The following is an 18,269-nucleotide window of genomic DNA, read 5'->3' as shown; positions in this document are numbered from 1 at the left end:
CACCTTCCATGTCACACAGGGAGACAGGAAGCCCAGACGGAGATAAGGCAGAACTGACATGGAGCTCAGGCCTCTAGTCTCTGCATTCTCCCCTCCATACCCAGAGCCAAAGCATGAATTTCAAATACTGCTGCCCGCAAAAAAGCAAATAAATTTGCACCCTTCATTCACTTCCAAATCTCTCCATCAATATCTATAGGGTGATCTAGTCATAAGAGTCCAGTCTTACCTTTTGTCTTGAGTTGGCCCTTACTGAGTTCTGCTCCATCGATAGCTTGTCCTTCAGCAGCTAAACGTTCATTAAGAGTATCAACTTCTCTACGCACTAAGAATAAAACATTTTTTAATCATTTTTTGTTTGGATAAACTCACTGCTTCTAAAAATTAGAGCATACAAGTAAGCACTGCCAGGTGTGCCCCAATTACCCCACGCCCACAAAAACAAGCACATAGTATTTTATTTTATGCTATTTTTGGAATCAACTTATAAAATACAAAAGTCCTCATTGTGCTTACCTTCCCAAGATCAGAAACTGAATAAGCACATGCCCTATAAACACAACAGACAGGAAGAAAGCAGAGGAGACAAACAGTAGATGAAGGCTATACAGCTGCCCCAAGGAAGCACCAATGTGCATCAGAAAGAGCAGAAATTGAGACTACTGTGTCAAAAACAAGCACAGAACAACTAAAGGAAAAACAGCAGACAAGGAGGTCCTTGAGGGGCCGGAGCAATAGCACAGCAGGTAGAGCATTTGCCTTCCATTTGTCTGATCCAATTTCGATCCCTGGCACGCCGAGTCCACCAGAAGTAATCCCTGAGTGCAAAGCCAGGAGTAAGCCCTTAGCACAGCTGAGTGTGGCCAAAAACAAAACAAAAAATAAATAAATAAGGTTCTCTGAGAGGGGGAAGGTCATGAGTGGGGTAGTATAAGGAGCTTTCATTTGGTTGTTTTGTACTTTTTGGAGTCATACCCAGCAGTGCTCAGGGCTTACTCCTGGCTCTGTGCTTAGGGCTCACTCCTGATGGACTTGGGAGATAGAATCCATGTCAGCTGAAAGACATGGGCCCTAGCCACTGTACAATCTTTCCAGTCCAGAGAGCTTTTCTTTTATACAGCTTGATGTCTTCCCCACAGGCACATGACACAGAACGGCACGGATGGCCTAGTCTTCCCATATCCTCAAAAGGAAGGCTGGATCAAATGACTGTCCTAACACCCCAAGCACTTCAAATATGCTCCCAGACAAACTCCCACAGCACAGGGCGCTCAATACCTGCACTCCAGTCTAGCAACAGTTACACCAGCTAGAAGGAGAGTGATTATGGAACACAGAAAAGAACACAGGATCATTGAGAGCATGAAGCTTCTGCCGTGCACTCAAGCTATCACAGCTCAGCTTGATTCCTGGCACCTCAGGTGGTCTCCCCAGCATTTGCAGGAGTATGGCCAAAACAAATGGACAACTAAATAAAGCTGAAGGGAGGAGGGACTGAATGGGGGAACACCAGCCACATATTAAACTTTCAAACACTACTTTAGAGAAATGAAACCATAAAGTATGTAAAGACATACTCACATTCTAAGTTTTCAATATAAAGGTTTTCAAACTCTCTTTCTATTTGACCAAACAGTTCTAGAAGTGTGCTGCGAACCGAGGAGGGCAGTTTGGAATCCTGCAGAAAAGAATTTTCCAATAAATAAATGAATAAAAAACCTGCTACCAAGAGTCAATGCACTTTCCAAAGTGAATTATCATATTTAGAGTCTTAATTTTCATCTTAATACATTTTATTTCTTATATATAAAGGGTTCCATGAATTTAAGTTTCAAAATGTTTATAAATAAACTGTCACTGTCCTCCCGTTGTTCATCAATTTTGCTCGAGCAGACCCAATAACGTCTCCATTGTGACACTAGTTACTGTGTTTGGCATATCGAATATGTCACGGCTAGCTTGCCAGGCTTTGCCATGCAGGCGAGATAAATGAACTAAAAATTACAGATTCTAGGGGTCGGACTGATGGTACAATCGGTAGGGCACTTGGCCTGCACATGACCCACCTGGATTCAATTGCCAGCAGTATCCCAGATGGTCCCCCAAGCACCTCCAGGAATAATCCCTGAGCCCAGAGCAAGGAGTAACCCCTGTGCTAGACTGAGCATGATACCCCAAAAAAAACATTTTCTGTAAGTGGTTATGTAGGACAATATGGGATTCAAAAACAGGCACCATTTTTCCTTCCAGGAGAAGAAATATGCCTACCTTACTCAAACCTGTCAAATGAGTATTCAAGAGAGGCAATTCCCACAAAGAACTTAAGAACTATTTATCCTAATGCTCTTATAAATTTTAACACTATGTTAATAAAGATGAGCTTAACAGAGTTCTCACATCCACCCTGATTCCAGGAAAATAAACTGGCACTTTCTGCCACGCTCTTGAATATCTAAGATAGTTGTGAAATGAAAGGAATGATATTCTCACCTATGAGAACAGTGTGCAGAAGCTCGGTAACAACACTAGCTCTGCGCACCTGTGCACCAGCTGTGCACATCTGCATTCCCCGCCAGCCCGCAGCATACAAAAGCACAGCAAAGCTGTGGTTGATGCAGGCACTGCCCCCAGTACCAGGTGCCTCAACAAGTCTCACCTTCCTGGATTCAGTGGAAACTGTCTACTTTGGACCCTCATTTCCTGAGGACGTGGTCTGTACACCATTTTTCTGATTCATCCCCAACTAGCTAATTGGTATCATCAACAAAATTCTTTGGGGGGGGGGGGGGGGGTGAGAGGTTAAAATGCTCAGGGCTTACTCCTGGCTTTGCACTCAGGAAGCAGTCCTGGTGGTGTTCTGCGGGGCATATGGGATGCCAGAGACTGAACCCAGATCAGCCGCATGCAAGGCAAATGCCCTACTGGCTGTACCCTCTCTCCAGCCCATCAACAAAATTCTTAAGATATTTCTTTTTTTTCTTTCTTTTTGGGTTACACCCAGCAATGCTCACGGGTTACTCCTGTCTCTGCACTCAGGAATTACTCCTGGCAGTACTGGGCGGACCATACGGAATGCCAGGGATCAAACCCGGGTCAGCCGCAAGCAAGGCAAATGCCCTACCCACTGTACTATCGCTCTGGACTCTTAAGATATTTCTGAAGTATTTCAGTCCTTAAAGGCTATGGATGTGATTTTTGTTTTTCTCTCTCTTTTTTTTTTAAGTGAAACAAAATCGTTTTGTTGTTTTGTTTTCTGGGTTTTCGGGGGGGGCAATTTTTTGTTTTTTATTTTATAACCTGGCAATGCTCAGGGTTATTCTCAGGAAGTACTCCTGATGGTGCTCAAGGGACTATATGGGATGCCAGGGAGCAAACCCAGGTTGGCTACCCCTACCTACTATACAATCTCTCCAGCCCCCACAAGACAGTTTTTGTTGACAGTTGACAGTTTTACTTGAGAAATAGGAGATATAAAGAGAGATCCCTGATCAAGAGGGAATACAGGCTTAGGAAAAAGCCTTGATGTGACTCTTTTTGTGTTTGTTTTAGAGCACACCTGGCTTTGTGCTCAGGGATCACTCTTAGCAGGTTTCAAGGAACATGTAAGTGATAATGGGAATCAAATATGGGTAAGCAGCAAGGAAAACAACCTATCTGCTATATTGTCACTCTAGCCTCCTGAATGATAAATTTTGGGGAAAAAAACGATACCTAAAGGTATAATCACCCTAGCAATATGTTCAAAATCAATCACAGAATGCTCTAGAAAAGTTTACAAACTACTGAAAATACTAGGTGAGGTTGTTTAGAAACAATTTGAGGGCCAGAGAGATAGTAGAGAGAGGGGTTAAGGAGTTGTCCTACATGCAGCCAATCCTGATTCAATCCCCCAAATCTTGTCAGGAGTGATTCCTGAGCACAGATCCAGGAGTACTGCTGTGTCCCAAAAAATAAATATAAAAACTGAATCTGCTAGAATAAACAATGTTGAGACATTCTCCTTAGCTATCACTACAAAAGGAAAATGAAAACCAACCAAAGTAAGAGGTAGCGAGGCTGCTCTCTCGGCCAAAATCCTCCTTCTTCCTCACTATTGCTGGCTGCAGGCTGGGGGCCTCACAATCAGCAGAGGCCTCATCTCTCTATTCCTGCTCTGTCAGTACTCAGCAGCTAAAATATTACCTTTACTAGAATTATATGTGGTCTCATCACATATGAGACCAAACTGCAATGACAGATTTCATTTCATGTAACGTTCCATAAAGGAAAGTGCAGGGGCCAGAGAGATAGCATAGCCCCTTGCCCCTGCACACAGTCAATCTGGTCCAGTCCCGGGCACCACATATAGTACCCTAGTCCTGCCAATAGGGACCCCCTAAGAGCAGAGCCAGCACAAAGTCCTGAGTACCTCAGACCCCCAAAAGAAACAAAGCACAGCGAGATGAGATCTCCCAGATAACAGCAGGGACTGCACTGGAAACGTCTTATGTAGCTCCCCTTCAATTTCCTCAGATGCCCTGAATTTCACAGCCTGAACTGAGGTACTGAACTTCTGCTACCACTTGAGAAAACACTTCTGAATGCACTGATACAGGAATCAAACCAAGACACAATTGCCCAAACAGCACACTCACAATCAGTCACATTCAGGGGTTCTTCTGTACTGAAAGAAGAACTATTAAAAACTGCTGTAGACTATGTAACGGTCTAACCTATGACCTCTGTCTTCTCTTGTCCCTGCTTTTCTTGTTTTTGGTTGTTCTGGTTGTTGTGGTTGTTTGGGGGCTATACCTGGCAATGCTTAGGGGTTAACTCCTGGCTCTTCACTCAGGGATTAATTACCCCTAGCAAGGTTCAGGGGACCATATGGGATGCCAGGGATCGACCGCATGCAGGCAAGCATCCTACCTGCTGCACTATTAACCTGCTGTACTACCAGCCTCTGGCCCCGATGCTGACACCTACCATGCCAAGTGCAAACACCAAACTCAAGAACAAGTCCAGGAAACACTGGACAGTCAGAGGCAGGAACTAGGAGCAGAGCAACCACTAAGGCTATTCAGTTTGATTCTGAGTACCTTCATAAAGGGTTCCAGAGATGTGATACCCACTTGGTCTACATCACAATGGAGTGAAGAGGCCAAGACAGGAAGACAGACCTCATTTGAGAGTTCACTCTAGGAGAACAAAGAAAGCTATGGAATTGTCACAACCAGAAACGTAAGTAAATCTGGGAATGGAGTGCTAGTACAGCAGGTAGGACATTTCCCTTGCATGTGGCCAACCCCAGTTCAATCCCTGGCATGCCATATGGTTCCCTGAGCACCACCAGAAGTAATTCCTGAGTGCAGAGCCAGAAGTAACCCGAGCATTGCTGAGTGTGACAAAAAGCCAAAAAAGTAAAACAAAATAGAAATAGAAGTAAATATAACCTGAACTTATTTGACTGCATTATCCAATACAAAATCTGAGAGCCATTATCTGGCTGCTTAAGCATAAGAGCTAAATTAAACATTTTGTTTTGTTTTGGGGGTACACTCCACAGTGTGGGATTAGAGTTTAATTCTGGCAGTGCTGGGGGAAGGGTAGACTACTGGGATGTTTATGGTATCTGGGTCAGCTGAGTTCAAAACAAGCGCTCTATCTACTGTACTATCCCTCTGGTTCAAGTGAAATTTTTTAGTTCCTCATACTATTCTCAAATGGTTTATGGTTGCCACATCAGATATGATAGGTCTAGAATGTTCCATTCATCACAAAAGCTCCACTGCATGGCTCAAGTTCAAAAATTTGATTTCCTAAGTATACTGAATTTTAAGCCCCCACTGCCCTCCCAAACTCACAAGCTTAAGTTCTAACCCCAGAACTATACAACATGCCTATTCAAAAAAAAAAAAAATCTCTGAAAATATGATTTAAGTTCCCAACAGGTGATTAGGCCCTAATCCCATAAATGGTGTTCCTTGAAAAAGCGATAAGGGGCTGGAGCAGTAGCAGAGTAGTTAGGGTACTTGCCTTGCACACAGGCAACTTACATGGTCCCCCAAGTCTACCAAGAGTAATCCCTGATCACAGAGCCAGGGGTAAACCCTGAGCATCACTGGGTATGGCACAAAGACAGAACAAAAAATAAATATAAAGGGGTGGGAGGGGTGTGCAGAAAGCACAGTGTATAGGACAATTTGCCTTGCACATGGCAGAGCAAAGTTCAATCCCAAGCATCCCTACATGGTCTCCCGAACACCATTAGGAGTAATTCCTGAGTGCAGAGCACCACCAGACATGGCCCCCCTCACAAAATTAATTAATTAATTAATTAAAAAATAAAATGGGAACAGGGGCCTGAGCAATAGTACAGCAGTTAGGGCATTTGCCTTGCACACAGCCAAGCCATGTTAGATCCCCAGCACTCCATATGGTCCCCTAAGCCCTGCCAGAAGTAATCCCTCAGAAAAGAGCCAGGAATAAACCCTGAGCTCAAGTGCGGCCCAAAAATAGAGGAAGAAAAAAAGGAAACATTTTCATCATCTTAAGAACCAGGAAATGTGAAACTTATTAACAAAGTCATTTAATAAAAAAGATCAAATTATAAGATATATATTATTAACATCAGATGATATACTCACTATAGTGGAAACATGATAAATCAAGCAGTTACTGAATCATTCCTACATCTCTTCTTAAGACTATCAGAGACAGAAAACCTAAAATCACACTGTTCCAAGAATAAAGGACTAACGCAAACCATCACACCCACTTTCTCATACTGAGAATGATGAAAACATTCATTTGGCCCTGTACAGGCTCTCATACTTGTCAGCAATTTACTTTGGCGGGGGAGAGGAGGTGCTTCACTTTTACCCATTGAAGCCCCGCATACATATAGCTGTTTGGGTACCATCAAGACCCACTAACACTTACTTGTCCTTCTAACATTTCTCTTGGCAGACCTGCCCTCTCCTGCTCCGAGCTGTTTGTTCTTCGGATGGAAAGACTATGAGATTTGCGTTTCTGTTTTGCTGGGCGAGCAGTAGAAGAACTTGCGCTTTCTGTGGGCATTACTTCTAGAAGGTGATGTCCTGGTCACTCCTGCAATAAGCTAAACAAAACCAGGAAAAACTGTAAGCAAAACTTTCCCTTTTGTTTTGTTTTAGGGCCACACCTGGCAGTACTCAGGTTATTCCTGATTCTGCACCCAGGAATCACTCCTGACATACTTGGGCGTACCACATGTGATGCCAAGAATCAAACCCGAGTCTTCTGTGTGCAAGGCAAGCAACTACCAGCTGTGTTGGGTCTGCTACCCCAAAACTGTTACTTTTAATTCCAAACTTCCTTTACAATGCTTAACTGCTATCTATGCTATCCCAAAACTGCTACTTTTAATTCCAACCTTCCTTTACAATGTTTAACATTTAATAACATGTAACTAAGATGTGACAAATTAAGTTGTTCAAGATAGAGACCTGAGTTAAAGTTCAGCAGGTAAGGCATTTTCCATGCACTGGGCCAACCAGGGATGGATTCCCAGCACCACATATGGTTCCCAGACCTCCCCCAAGAGTCATCCCTAAGGATTCTGCTTTTTGGGTCACACCCAGCAATCCTCAGGGGTTACTCCTGGCTTTGCACTCAGGAATTATTCCTGGCGGTGCTTGGGGGACCATATGGGATGCCGGGGATTGAACCCAGGTCGGCCGCATGCAAGGCAAATGCCCTACCCGCTGTGCTATCGCTCTGGCCCGATATAGCCATTTTCAACATTATCAACTTATTTTCAGCTGAAAATGTCTTCATTTTCAGCTGGAAATAGTCTTCCAACATAATTCTACCAACATTATGTCAATTTTAAGTAATCTATTTTTTTACAAGATATCTTCTTTCCTCAACTGCTGATAGATGTTTTAAACATTTGGGGGGGGCATGGGGAAGAGCACATCCAGCAGTGCTCAGGGCTTGCTCCTGGCTCTGCACTCAGGGATCACTCCTGGCAGGTCTCTTAAGATCATGTTGTGCTGGGGATCAAACCCTGTTCAGATGCATTCAAGGCAAGTGCTCCACCCACTGTGCTATTGCTCCAGCCCAAAAGTTACATCAATATAAATGGGGGGGGGGCCACAGCATGAGACTAGAAAATCAACTGGTTAGGAAGTGGGAACCTCAGAAAGGAAACTAGGTTGGAAGGGGACCACAGTCAAGGGATATTCAATGAGAAGTAAAATTACTTATTTCCACAATCAGAATGATAATATTGCATAAACAATTTGAACCTGGATACTAAAAATAAATTATTATGGGGCTGGAGAGATAGCAGAGCAGGAAAGGTGCTTGTCTCACATGTGACCAACCCGAGTTTGATTCCCATCATCCAGTATCATCCCTCAAGCACTGTCAGGTAATTCCTTGAAATACTTCTCAGTTACTCCTGGCTCTGCACTGAGAAATTCTCAGACTCCTGAGATTTCCCCCAGTGTGGTCCAAACCCAAACAAACAAAAATAAAAAATAGCATTTTAATATAGTGTAGGATACAAATAAGGCTGAACAAGAACAGATGATATCAAATTGAGAGATGGATGTCTGGCTCTGGGAGAGGGCCACAAAAAGGTGAGGTGTTAGAACCTTCAAATGGGTTGGGGTGGCAAGGATCAGGTAGTGGTTGAGGAAACAAGATATATGAACTTATCACTTTAAATCTACAGGCTGGGAGGGCTAGAGCTCATGCTTTCCAGGTGGAAGGCCCAGATTCCATTCACGGCACTGGATCCTTGCAGAAGGATGGTCCCCCATCCTTCCGGGAGTGGCCCTTTAAGAGACGTAACTGAACAGTGATACACTGGGAGAAGGAGGGATCAATAAACAAGGGGGAAAAAAAGCCCAACAGTCTGGAGAGAGTATCAAGGGTAAGGCACTTGTCTCACACATAAGAGACCTGGGTCAAATCTCCAGCATTCCCTATGGTCCCCTGAACCCTCCAAGAGTGATCCCTTGAGCAAAGAGCCAGGAGTGAGTACTGAGCACCATTGGGTATGGCCCAGAAACACTTATGACTTCCCCCTCAGTTACCATAGAGAAAGCTCATCTGTCATATGGTCAAACTTCTCTATTTTAATAACTGCCTTGCTATAGGCATTTCACAATTTAGCTATACAATTAACACTTTACCAGTTGATTTTCTGTTGTTTGCTTTCTGGGCCACACCCAGCAATGTTCAGGGATTACTCCTGATTCTGCACTCAGTAATCACAACTGGAGTTCATAGGGTACCATATGGGATGCCAGGGACTGAACCTCAAACATCTTTGTGCAAGGCAAGCTCCTTATCCACTATGCTATCACTCCAGCCTCATACCAGTTCATTTTCAAGTATAAAAGCATTCCTTTTATCCCTTTTGGTCTTTGCCATCCTGAATCTGTTCAACATAATCAATCATATTAAATATTTCCTTTCCAAATATCACATTAAACAGTTAAACTTGAACCTCTAAACATTAGAGAACAAGTAAGTGGGGCCGGTTAGCTCAGTTGGTTAGAGCGTGGTGCTAATAAACATTAGAGAATAAGAATGTTTATTAAATTGCCAATATTTTTGCTCTATTGTTTGTTCTTCCTTCCTAGTGTTCCCACCTTCCTTTTGTCATTTCCTTTCTATTTCAAGAAATTCCCAGCTGATAACAATCACATGAAGGATGTTTTCATTTGTCAGAGAATTCTAAGTAGATACTTCTTTTCTTTCAGCACTTGAAAGTACTGTGCTGCTTTCTTCTGGCCTCCATGGTTTCTGATGAGAAATCCCACTGTCAATCTATTCACTGTAAGTTAAATGACATTTCTGACACATTTTTGCCTTTGTTTGAGAAATCTGACTACATGTCTTACCAAGGATTTATCTGAATTTATCCTGTCTGGGTTTCATGAAACTTACTAAGACCTATGGGTTTATACTCAACAATATTTCTCAAATGATCAGTCCTATTACCTTTCCCTTTCTGGGATCCTGATGACTAGAATAGCCAGATTTTCATTTCTGTTGGGATTTTTTTCTTTGGAGGGGGGAGGGCAAGGGCTCCTAAGCAGTTCTCATGAACCCACGGCAACTTTGCATTTCTGAGCCCAGTGGGCTGGCAGTTCAACTAGAGTTGAACTAGGCCTGCAGTATTGAAATTACCCAGCCCCACTCATGGTGATTGGCATCTCCAGTGCTGCAATCTGCAATACAGGAGGTGTCTAAAATGAAGCCACATACAAGGTAAGCAAGTGACAGCCCTGGACTATCTTTCCAACCCCAAAATGATCTTATTAAAAAATTCCATAGACCCCTGACATTCTCTGAGTTTGGGGGCTGTGCTCAGGGCTTATGCCTGGCTCTGAGCTTAGGGATCATTTCTGCAGGTACTTAGGGGACCATCATGTGGTGCCAGGGATCAAATCTGGGTCAGGCACATTCAAGACAAGCTACTTTTCCCACTGTACCATCTCTCCAGTCCCTCAGTTCTTTTCCAGTCTATTTTCTATTGTTCAGACTGCATGAGTCTTATAGTTCTATCTTCAAGCTCACCAACTTTTTCCTGTCCTCTCCATCCCACTGATTAAAAAGAAGCCAAGACTGAACTTAATTCATTTCTATCTTCTCAGTTCTGAAATTTCCACTTAGAACCTATACAAGATTGGAATCCAGAGATAGTACAGGAGATCCCAACATTTGCCTTGCATGCAGCAGGCTCTAGCTCAATCCCCAGCAGCAAAGATGATACCCTGAGAACCACTATGAGTCAGGAACAGCTCCTGAGCACCACAAGGCGAAGCCAAGAAAACAAAAATAAACAATTAAACCTATACAATGTGGCTTCAACTAAGAAAAAAATAAATTAAGTTTCCGGGCTAGGGATATATCTCAGGATAAAACTCCTTTCTTAGAGGCTAGAGAGGATAATACAGAGAGTAGGCTATTTGCCTTGCACAAGGCCAACCAAGGCTTCATCCTTGGCATGGTCCCCTGAACCCACCAGGAGTAATCCTTGAGTGCAGAGCTAGGAGTAAGGTCTGAGCAACACTGAGTTTAGCTCAAAAATCAAACATATATGGGGCTAGAGCAATAGCGCAGTGGGTAGGGCGTTTGCCTTGCACGCAGCCAACGTGGGTTCAATACCCAGCATCCCATATGGTCCCCTGAGCACCGCCAGGAGTAATTCCTGAGTGCAGAGACAGGAATAACCCCTGTGCATCGCCAGGTGTGACCCCAAAAAAAGCAAAAGCAAAACAAAACAAAAACCAAACATATAAGAAACAAATAATAACTTGTTTTAAATCACTCAGTACAGGCCAGAGAAACAGTGCAGGGATTACGGAACTGTCTTGCATGCAGTCAACCCTAGTTTGATTCCCAGAGCCACCAGGAGTGATCCTTGAGCATGGAGTCAGGAGTTAAGCCCTAAGCACAACAGGATGTGGCCCCCCAAAAAAACCAAAACAAAATCACTAACTTCAGGGGCTGGAGCAATAGTACAGTGGGTAGGGTGCTTACCTTGCATGGCTGACCCAGGTTGGATCCCTGGCATCCCACATGGTTCCCTGAGTACCACCAGAAGTAATTCCTGAGTGCAGAGCCAGATGTAATCCCTGAACATCACCAGGTGTGGCCCAAAACCCAAAAAAATAAATAATTCACTCACTTTCCTCAGGTTAAGCACAAGCTTTGGGTCACAGGAGGCCCAGAGATCTCAGCACATGGTCCCCAGAATATGCCAAGAATTGAATCCCTGCAACAAGTCTGAGTAGAACCCAGCACAGCCAGGTTTTCCAGTCCCCATACCTCCAAATTCCTGGGCTGTAGGATGCACTCGATGTCTACTGAGTAGACCCGATGACTAAGAAAGGGGAGCCAGAGTAGACCCGATGACTAAGAAAGGGGAGCCAGAGGGAAGGTACTCTTGAAGTCTCAGCAATGGATGATGATGGCAGTGAGCACCAGAAGGAAACAATGGACTGGGGTGGCGGCCCTGGCCTGAACCAACAGCATCAAGGGCAGTACTCATTTCTGAGGCAAGCAAACTACTGAGATAAGCAGCAGATCTGGAGAAGAATCAGTAACTAGTGATGATCACTAATAGAGCAATTGCTCATACTGAGTTGCCTTGCATATTCTAATGTAGTTTTGTAAAAAGGATAGAGTTAGGGCCAGAAGGGGACTCAAAGGGTTAAAGAGATACTTTTACTGCCAGATATCATAACTCCATTCTTACTACAGCGCAGGCCCTGAGCATTGCCAGAACCAGCTTCTAAGCACCACAAAGTATAACTTTAAAAAAGCCAGAAACAAAAGAATACAAATCTCCAAAACCCTGTTAAAACTTGTCTTGAGGATTTTTCCAACCTGAAGAAGCCCTGGTTCTCATTTGAACATGTTTTCCTCTCTCCTTCCCTTCATATCTAATTAAATTTCTTTCAATAAAAACTATCTTGGGGCTGGAGAGATAGCACAGCAGGTAGGGTGTTTGCCTTGCACGTGGCCGACCCAGGTTCGATTCCCAGCATCCCATATGGTCCCCTGAGCACCGCCAGGAGTAACTCCTGAGTGCAGAGCCAGGAGTGGCCCCTGTGCATCGCCAGGTGTGATCCAAAAAGGAAAAAAAAAAAACTATCTTTTTTCCAGGTCAGAGGGATAGCATAGCGGGTAAGGAACCTGCCTTACACATGGCTGACCTGGGTTCGATCCCCAGCACCAAATAAGGTTCCGAGCCCACCAGGAAGTGCTGAGCACTGCAGGTGTGGCACCACGCCCCCCCCCAACCACACACACACAAAAAAAATTTTCCACTAAAAAAAAAAAAAAAGTCTTGACATGACCTCAGAAAGTATCCTTAGACATATAAATCAAGGAAATGAAACATCCAGGGCATTGCTTCCCTGTCTGAAGAACTTCAATAGTAGAAACCAACTGGTAAGTATAAGCAAAAATCTTCAAATTCTTTAAACAAAATGCAAAAGCTATCCTCCTTTCCCTTCCGAGTTGTAGGCTGTGAGCCTGATAACTATCTCTTTACACCCCACTTTCCGGACACTCACCTTCATAACCACAAAAGTCATTCCAGAGATGCTTACATCCTCCTCTCACAGCCACAGTGCTGGTGACCTTGGCTGTATCTGTCTCTTCACAAGATTAGGCCGCAGCAATACTACAGCGGGTAGGGCATTTGACTAGCATGCCACGGACCCAGGTTCAATCACTAGCATCCCATATAGTCCGCAGAAGTCAGCAGTGAAGCCTGAGCAGGCCAGAGTAATCTGCAAGTACCACCCAATATGATGACCCTGGGACCCCACAAAAAAAGAGATAAAAGAGACCAGAAAGTACTCATCTTTTCCCACGGACCGATGTCGACCCCAAGAAATCCATTTTGTACAATTATAAATTCCAATTCAACTCCACAGCATCTTCTCAAAAGTATACTCCCGTTGGATATACTGTCCAGTTGTTCCACACTGAAAATGTTAGCTACAGGCCAGGGTGAGCTCAGCAGAAAATCCCTGTACATTTCAAGTCTTGGGACAGATGCCCAGCACCAAAAATATATACACATCATCTGAATTCACGTTCTGCCTCTTACACTTATCTCGACTACTCACATTATTCCAAAATTAGACCAAGAGGTCCCTCTATTCATCTCTCTTAAAGTTCTTCATCCTTTCTTCAGGTGTTAGTACTCCTGACAAAAATTTTTCCCACTTTTTCAAGTCACACTCATCTCTTCATTTTTCTGCAACTTACCCAAAAAATAGGTCCCTGTCTCTTCATTCAACCCCTCCGCGCTTTCCCCGGGGCCCAGAAATGAACAGTCTTTTGATTCTGGCCACAGGACAGAGTTTCGGGATTTATCGGATAGGCTGCAGGCGTCTGCCACGGGTGTCGGAAAGGGGCCACCACGGGGGATGCTCTGCGGGCACCCGACAGGCCCGCCACAGAACCACACGCATGCCGAGTGCCCGCTTCAAACGGTTCTTGGTTTGGTTTGGGGCCACACCAGGGGCTGGCAGTATGTGGGGATACGCCTCCAAGCCCGGGGGCGACCAGCGCCAGCCCACAGCGTCTGGGCACGAAGACGCGTCAAAAACCGAGACGCCTCTTCCTTCAAACGTCCCCCGACGCCCCGTCACACGACTCGTGAGCGGTACGGGAGACCGCGGGGTGCTGGCCGGCGATGACCCACGCCCGCGCCTCCAGAGGAGCGTCGGTCCGGGCTCTCCTCAGCGTGCCGTCTGGTCCTGCGGGGCCGCCGCGGGCCTCGCTCGACGCCGCCGGGCCCCGGCCTCCCGAACGTCCCCTGCCCCGGGGCGGCCGGCACTCACCTGGCGCCGTGCACCGCCGCCCGTCGGCTCCCAGCCACGCGGCGCCCGGGACCACGGCGGACGGGCAGGACACCGCGCTTACACCTGACGCGGCCCCGCCACCCGCAGCCCGACGACCCGCACTTCCGGCACCCGGAAGTCCCCGCGCCGCCACTCGCCCGGCGGCCGGAAGTCCGCGCCCGCCTACCACTCCAGGGTCGGCGCCTCCGGAAGTCCCGCCCGCTCGGCCTGGTCCGCTGGGCTACGGAAGTCCCACCCAGGCGGTCCGCGCACTTGGCGCGCCGCGGACGGGCTCGCTGTGGGCTCCTGGTGCGGGCGGGCACCGCCCTGCTAGGGGCTCCTTGGCGTCGGGGCGCGGAAGGGGCATCCCACCGAGCTCCGCGGAGGCTGGGCCTGAGGAGATGCCCCTTCCGCCGGGGTGGCTGCACGCGGCCAGGTTCACAGGTGTGCGTGGGGCGGGCCTGCAGGTCACTCGGAGGAGCCGTAGAGAAGCACCTCTACGACAGGGCTTGGGCCAGCGGTTGCGGGAAGGCCGCCCCCTCCGGCCCCTCCGGCCGCTCGTGCAGAGCTCGGTCTCGGGGCTGTGCAGCCGCGCCTCTCAGCCCCCCGTGCCTTATTTTTAGGTCACACAACGGCGGTGCTCAGGGACGGGACGATTCTTGGCTCTGCACTAGGGAATCACTCCTGGGGAACACATAGGGCCATCTGGGTGATGGGGACCGCAGGCAAGGCAAACGCCTTACCTCAGGGCTATTGCTCTGGCTCCTGGTCCTCAAACCAGTTTAAGAATATGTGGGGGCTGGAGCGATAGCCCAGCGGGTAGGGCATTTGCCTCCGCGCAGCCAACCCGGGTTCGATTTCCAGCATCCCATATGGACCCCAAGCACCACCAGAAGTAATTCCTGAGTGCATGACGCAGGAATAAGCATTGTGCATTGCCGGGTGTAACCCAGAAAGTAAAATAAATATATACATCTTCCAGTATATAGGTGTTACACCCACCATCTGCCCCCGCCGCTGTGTAATCCCATCAATGGCCAAGACCCAGAGATTATAAAACCCTGCTCCTGGCCACGAGACATCTTATCATCTAGTTATTACTCTGAAGAACCTGGCAGGCTACCAAAAGTATCCTGCCCACACGGCAGAGTCTGGCAAACTCCCCGAGGCGTATTCAATATGCCAAAAAGAGTAACAATTATGGGTCTCATTCTCCTGACCCCGAAAGAGCCTCAAATGTGGCACTTTTTAAAAATCTCAGGGCTTGGACAGAGGAGACATTACTGGGGCCTGCTCCAGGCAATCAATGAATAACAGGAAGACAGTGATAAAGTGATATATATATATATATATATATATATATATGTTTGGCTTACGTTTAGGCGCCTAATGACTGGATAAACAAATCTGCATTGTTCTTATTTTCATGACACTTTCAGAAATTGGGCCAGATAATACAGGAGTTGATGTTAAATATTAACCTTGTTTTCGTCTTCACGGGTGATTTGCTCCTTTTCCTCCTCCCTGAGAAGCTTGTCATGCCCTTGCTAACATCCCTAATTTAGTTAAAGTCTATCTACAACCTTTACTTTTGTTGGCTATTAACCCTTAGTACTTTAGGCTTCTTCAGTGAAGCCTAACATGCTTCCTCCCCTCAGAGAAACTTAACATGCTCTTGGAGCGTCCCTAATTTAAAGTTTATTTTTAACCTTTCCTTTGTATTTTATCTCTCGTTGTCACAGTTCCCCAACTCAGTCATGATAACTTATAAGTCAAAACTTTATGGTAATTCTGAACTTTGTGTTTGTACTGCTTTGTATTTGAAATGCTGTGTATTTGTACCTGCTTTTCTATTTCCCCTATAGCCTTTTTATATTCTATAATGGAACATTGTTCTTTGGTTAAACACAGAAGACTATCAATGCTATGCTCCTAATATTTGGGAGTTGATTGACTCTGAAATATATCTATTCCTGGACATAATTACTTGATCATAATTACTTGACTCAGGCTTCAGTTACTGTAGTTCCTAACACACCAAAAGGGAAGTCTCGCCGTAGGACTGGGATGGGTGGGTGACAAAGCTACCCTGGCATCGAAATAGGACAATCTAGAAAGTATAAATGCATTTTCCAAACTGCTATGACTTAAGAGATAGGACCTCCATGGGGAAGGGCAAGATGAACTGGCTTGAGGACTTTGTCTGGGATTTAGGTAAAAAGCCTTACTTGCTCTCAGAGCCCAGAGAACTAAGTGCCAAAAGCCTCGTTTGGTCTCAGCACAGAGAATTAAAAGTTGGGATCTTTGTCTCTTACGTGTTTATCCATACAAAGATAAAAGCAATGTAGATGTTCCTGGGATACAGAGTTTCACCTTGCTTTAATCTCCCCAAAAGAGAATTTCCTATGTTTTATCTATGTAAATGATCTATGCAAACTTCCAGATGTTTAACCTATGCAAATGATCAATCACACCTGTGTCCTTAACCTCAAGCCCTCTTAGTTGTTATATAAGTATGCTAACTTATATAAGTTATATATATGTTATATAAGTATGCTAACACCTCTGTTAGTGGGCTGGAGCAATAGCACAGCGGTAGGGTGTTTGCCTTGCATGCAGCCAACATGGCCGACCCGAGTTCTATTCCTCCGCCCCTATCGGAGAGCCCGGCAAGCTACCCAGAGGATCTCGCCCGCACGGCAGAGCCTGGCAAGCTCCCCGTGACGTATTCGATATGCCAGACACAGTAACAACAAAGTCTCCAATGGAGACGTTACTGGGCCCGCTCGAGCAAATCGATGAACAACGGGAGGGTCTTTACCTTTACCTTTAACACCTCTGCATTAAATGGTTCATTTTCACCATCAGTCTGTGATCCCTGTTTCTTTGTTTCTCCACTGGGAAGGATTAGAAACAGCTCTCAGCAAACACACCTTCCTGTGAATTCACAGGGTACGGCACTTACCTGGCATGCAGCTGACCTAGTTTGATTCCTAGCACCTCATATGGTCACATAAGCACCACAAGAAGCGATCTCTGAGCACAAAGCCACACACAGACCCTGAATACTCCAGGTGTCAAAAAAAGTTTTTTTAAAAAAGTTTCTTTTTGGTTTTGGACCACACCCAGCAATACTCAGAAATTATTCTAGTGGCGCTCAGGGAGCCATTATGAGTTGCCAGGGATTGAGCCCAGGTTGACCGTGTGCAAGGCAAGCACCCTACCCACTGTACTATCACTCCAGCCCCAAAACTTAATTTTTTTAAAAGTACATAACTTATTACCCAAAAAGATTGTGTGTGTGTGTGTGTGTGTGTGTAATGTTGCCAAGGGCCAAACCCAGGGACTCACACATACAAGGCAGTAGTAGTGCCACTGACCTCCATCCCTTACCTACCCCCCCACCCCACCCCTAGTACATTATTAGTGATGAAAGCTCTTGGCTGTTGAGTGAGGTGTGCATGTTTCAGAGAGGTGTGTTTCAGTCATGTTTCAGAGAGGTGTGTTTCAGTCTCTTTAAAAATTAGTCCCGGGGCTGGAGCGATAGCACAGCGGGTAGGGCGTTTGCCTTGCACGCAGCCAACATGGCCAACACAGGTTCGATTCCCAGCATCCCATATGGTCCCCTGAGCGCCGCCAGGAGTGATTCCTGAGTGCATGAGCCAGGAGTAACCCCTGAGCATCGCCGGGTGTGACCCAAAAAGAAAAAAATAAAATAAATTAAAAAAATAAAAATAAAAATTAGTCCAAGTTTGGGGCTGGAGAGATAGCACAGTGGGTAGGCCGTTTGCTTTGCACACGGCCGACCCGGGTTTGACTCCCAGCATCCCATATGGTCCCCTGAGCACCGCCAGGAGTAACTCCTCAGTGCAGAGCCAGGAGTAACCCCTGTGCATCACTGGGTGTGACCCAAAAAGCAAAAAG

The 18,269-nt window shown here is 45.8% G+C and overlaps 1 protein-coding gene across 3 annotated transcripts in view; it reads right to left on the bottom strand.

Moving 5' to 3' along the window:
• The window catches only part of WDR37 (WD repeat domain 37), a 47,455-nt gene extending 32,971 nt beyond the window's left edge, over positions 1-14,484 (bottom strand). For 2 of the 3 annotated variants that reach the window (XM_056114709.1, XM_056114710.1), the window contains exons 1-4: positions 14,346-14,484; positions 6,922-7,099; positions 1,582-1,678; positions 230-325 (exon numbers count right to left, since the gene is read on the bottom strand). In XM_056114709.1, the coding sequence (XP_055970684.1) occupies positions 230-325; positions 1,582-1,678; positions 6,922-7,059 (331 nt within the window). In that variant the 5' untranslated portion in view covers positions 7,060-7,099; positions 14,346-14,484. Of the gene's footprint in view, positions 1-229; positions 326-1,581; positions 1,679-6,921; positions 7,100-14,345 lie in introns of those variants that run through there. The other variant, XM_056114711.1, reaches the window with a different exon arrangement.
• Between the last annotated feature and the right edge of the window lie 3,785 nt (positions 14,485-18,269).

This window comes from Sorex fumeus, unplaced genomic scaffold, assembly GCF_029834395.1.
Source record: "Sorex fumeus unplaced genomic scaffold, SorFum_2.1 ptg000026l, whole genome shotgun sequence".
In the NCBI taxonomy this organism is placed as follows: domain Eukaryota; kingdom Metazoa; phylum Chordata; class Mammalia; order Eulipotyphla; family Soricidae; genus Sorex; species Sorex fumeus.
Note: the sequence above shows the minus strand (reverse complement) of the source record. Positions and strands in the feature narration are given on the sequence as shown.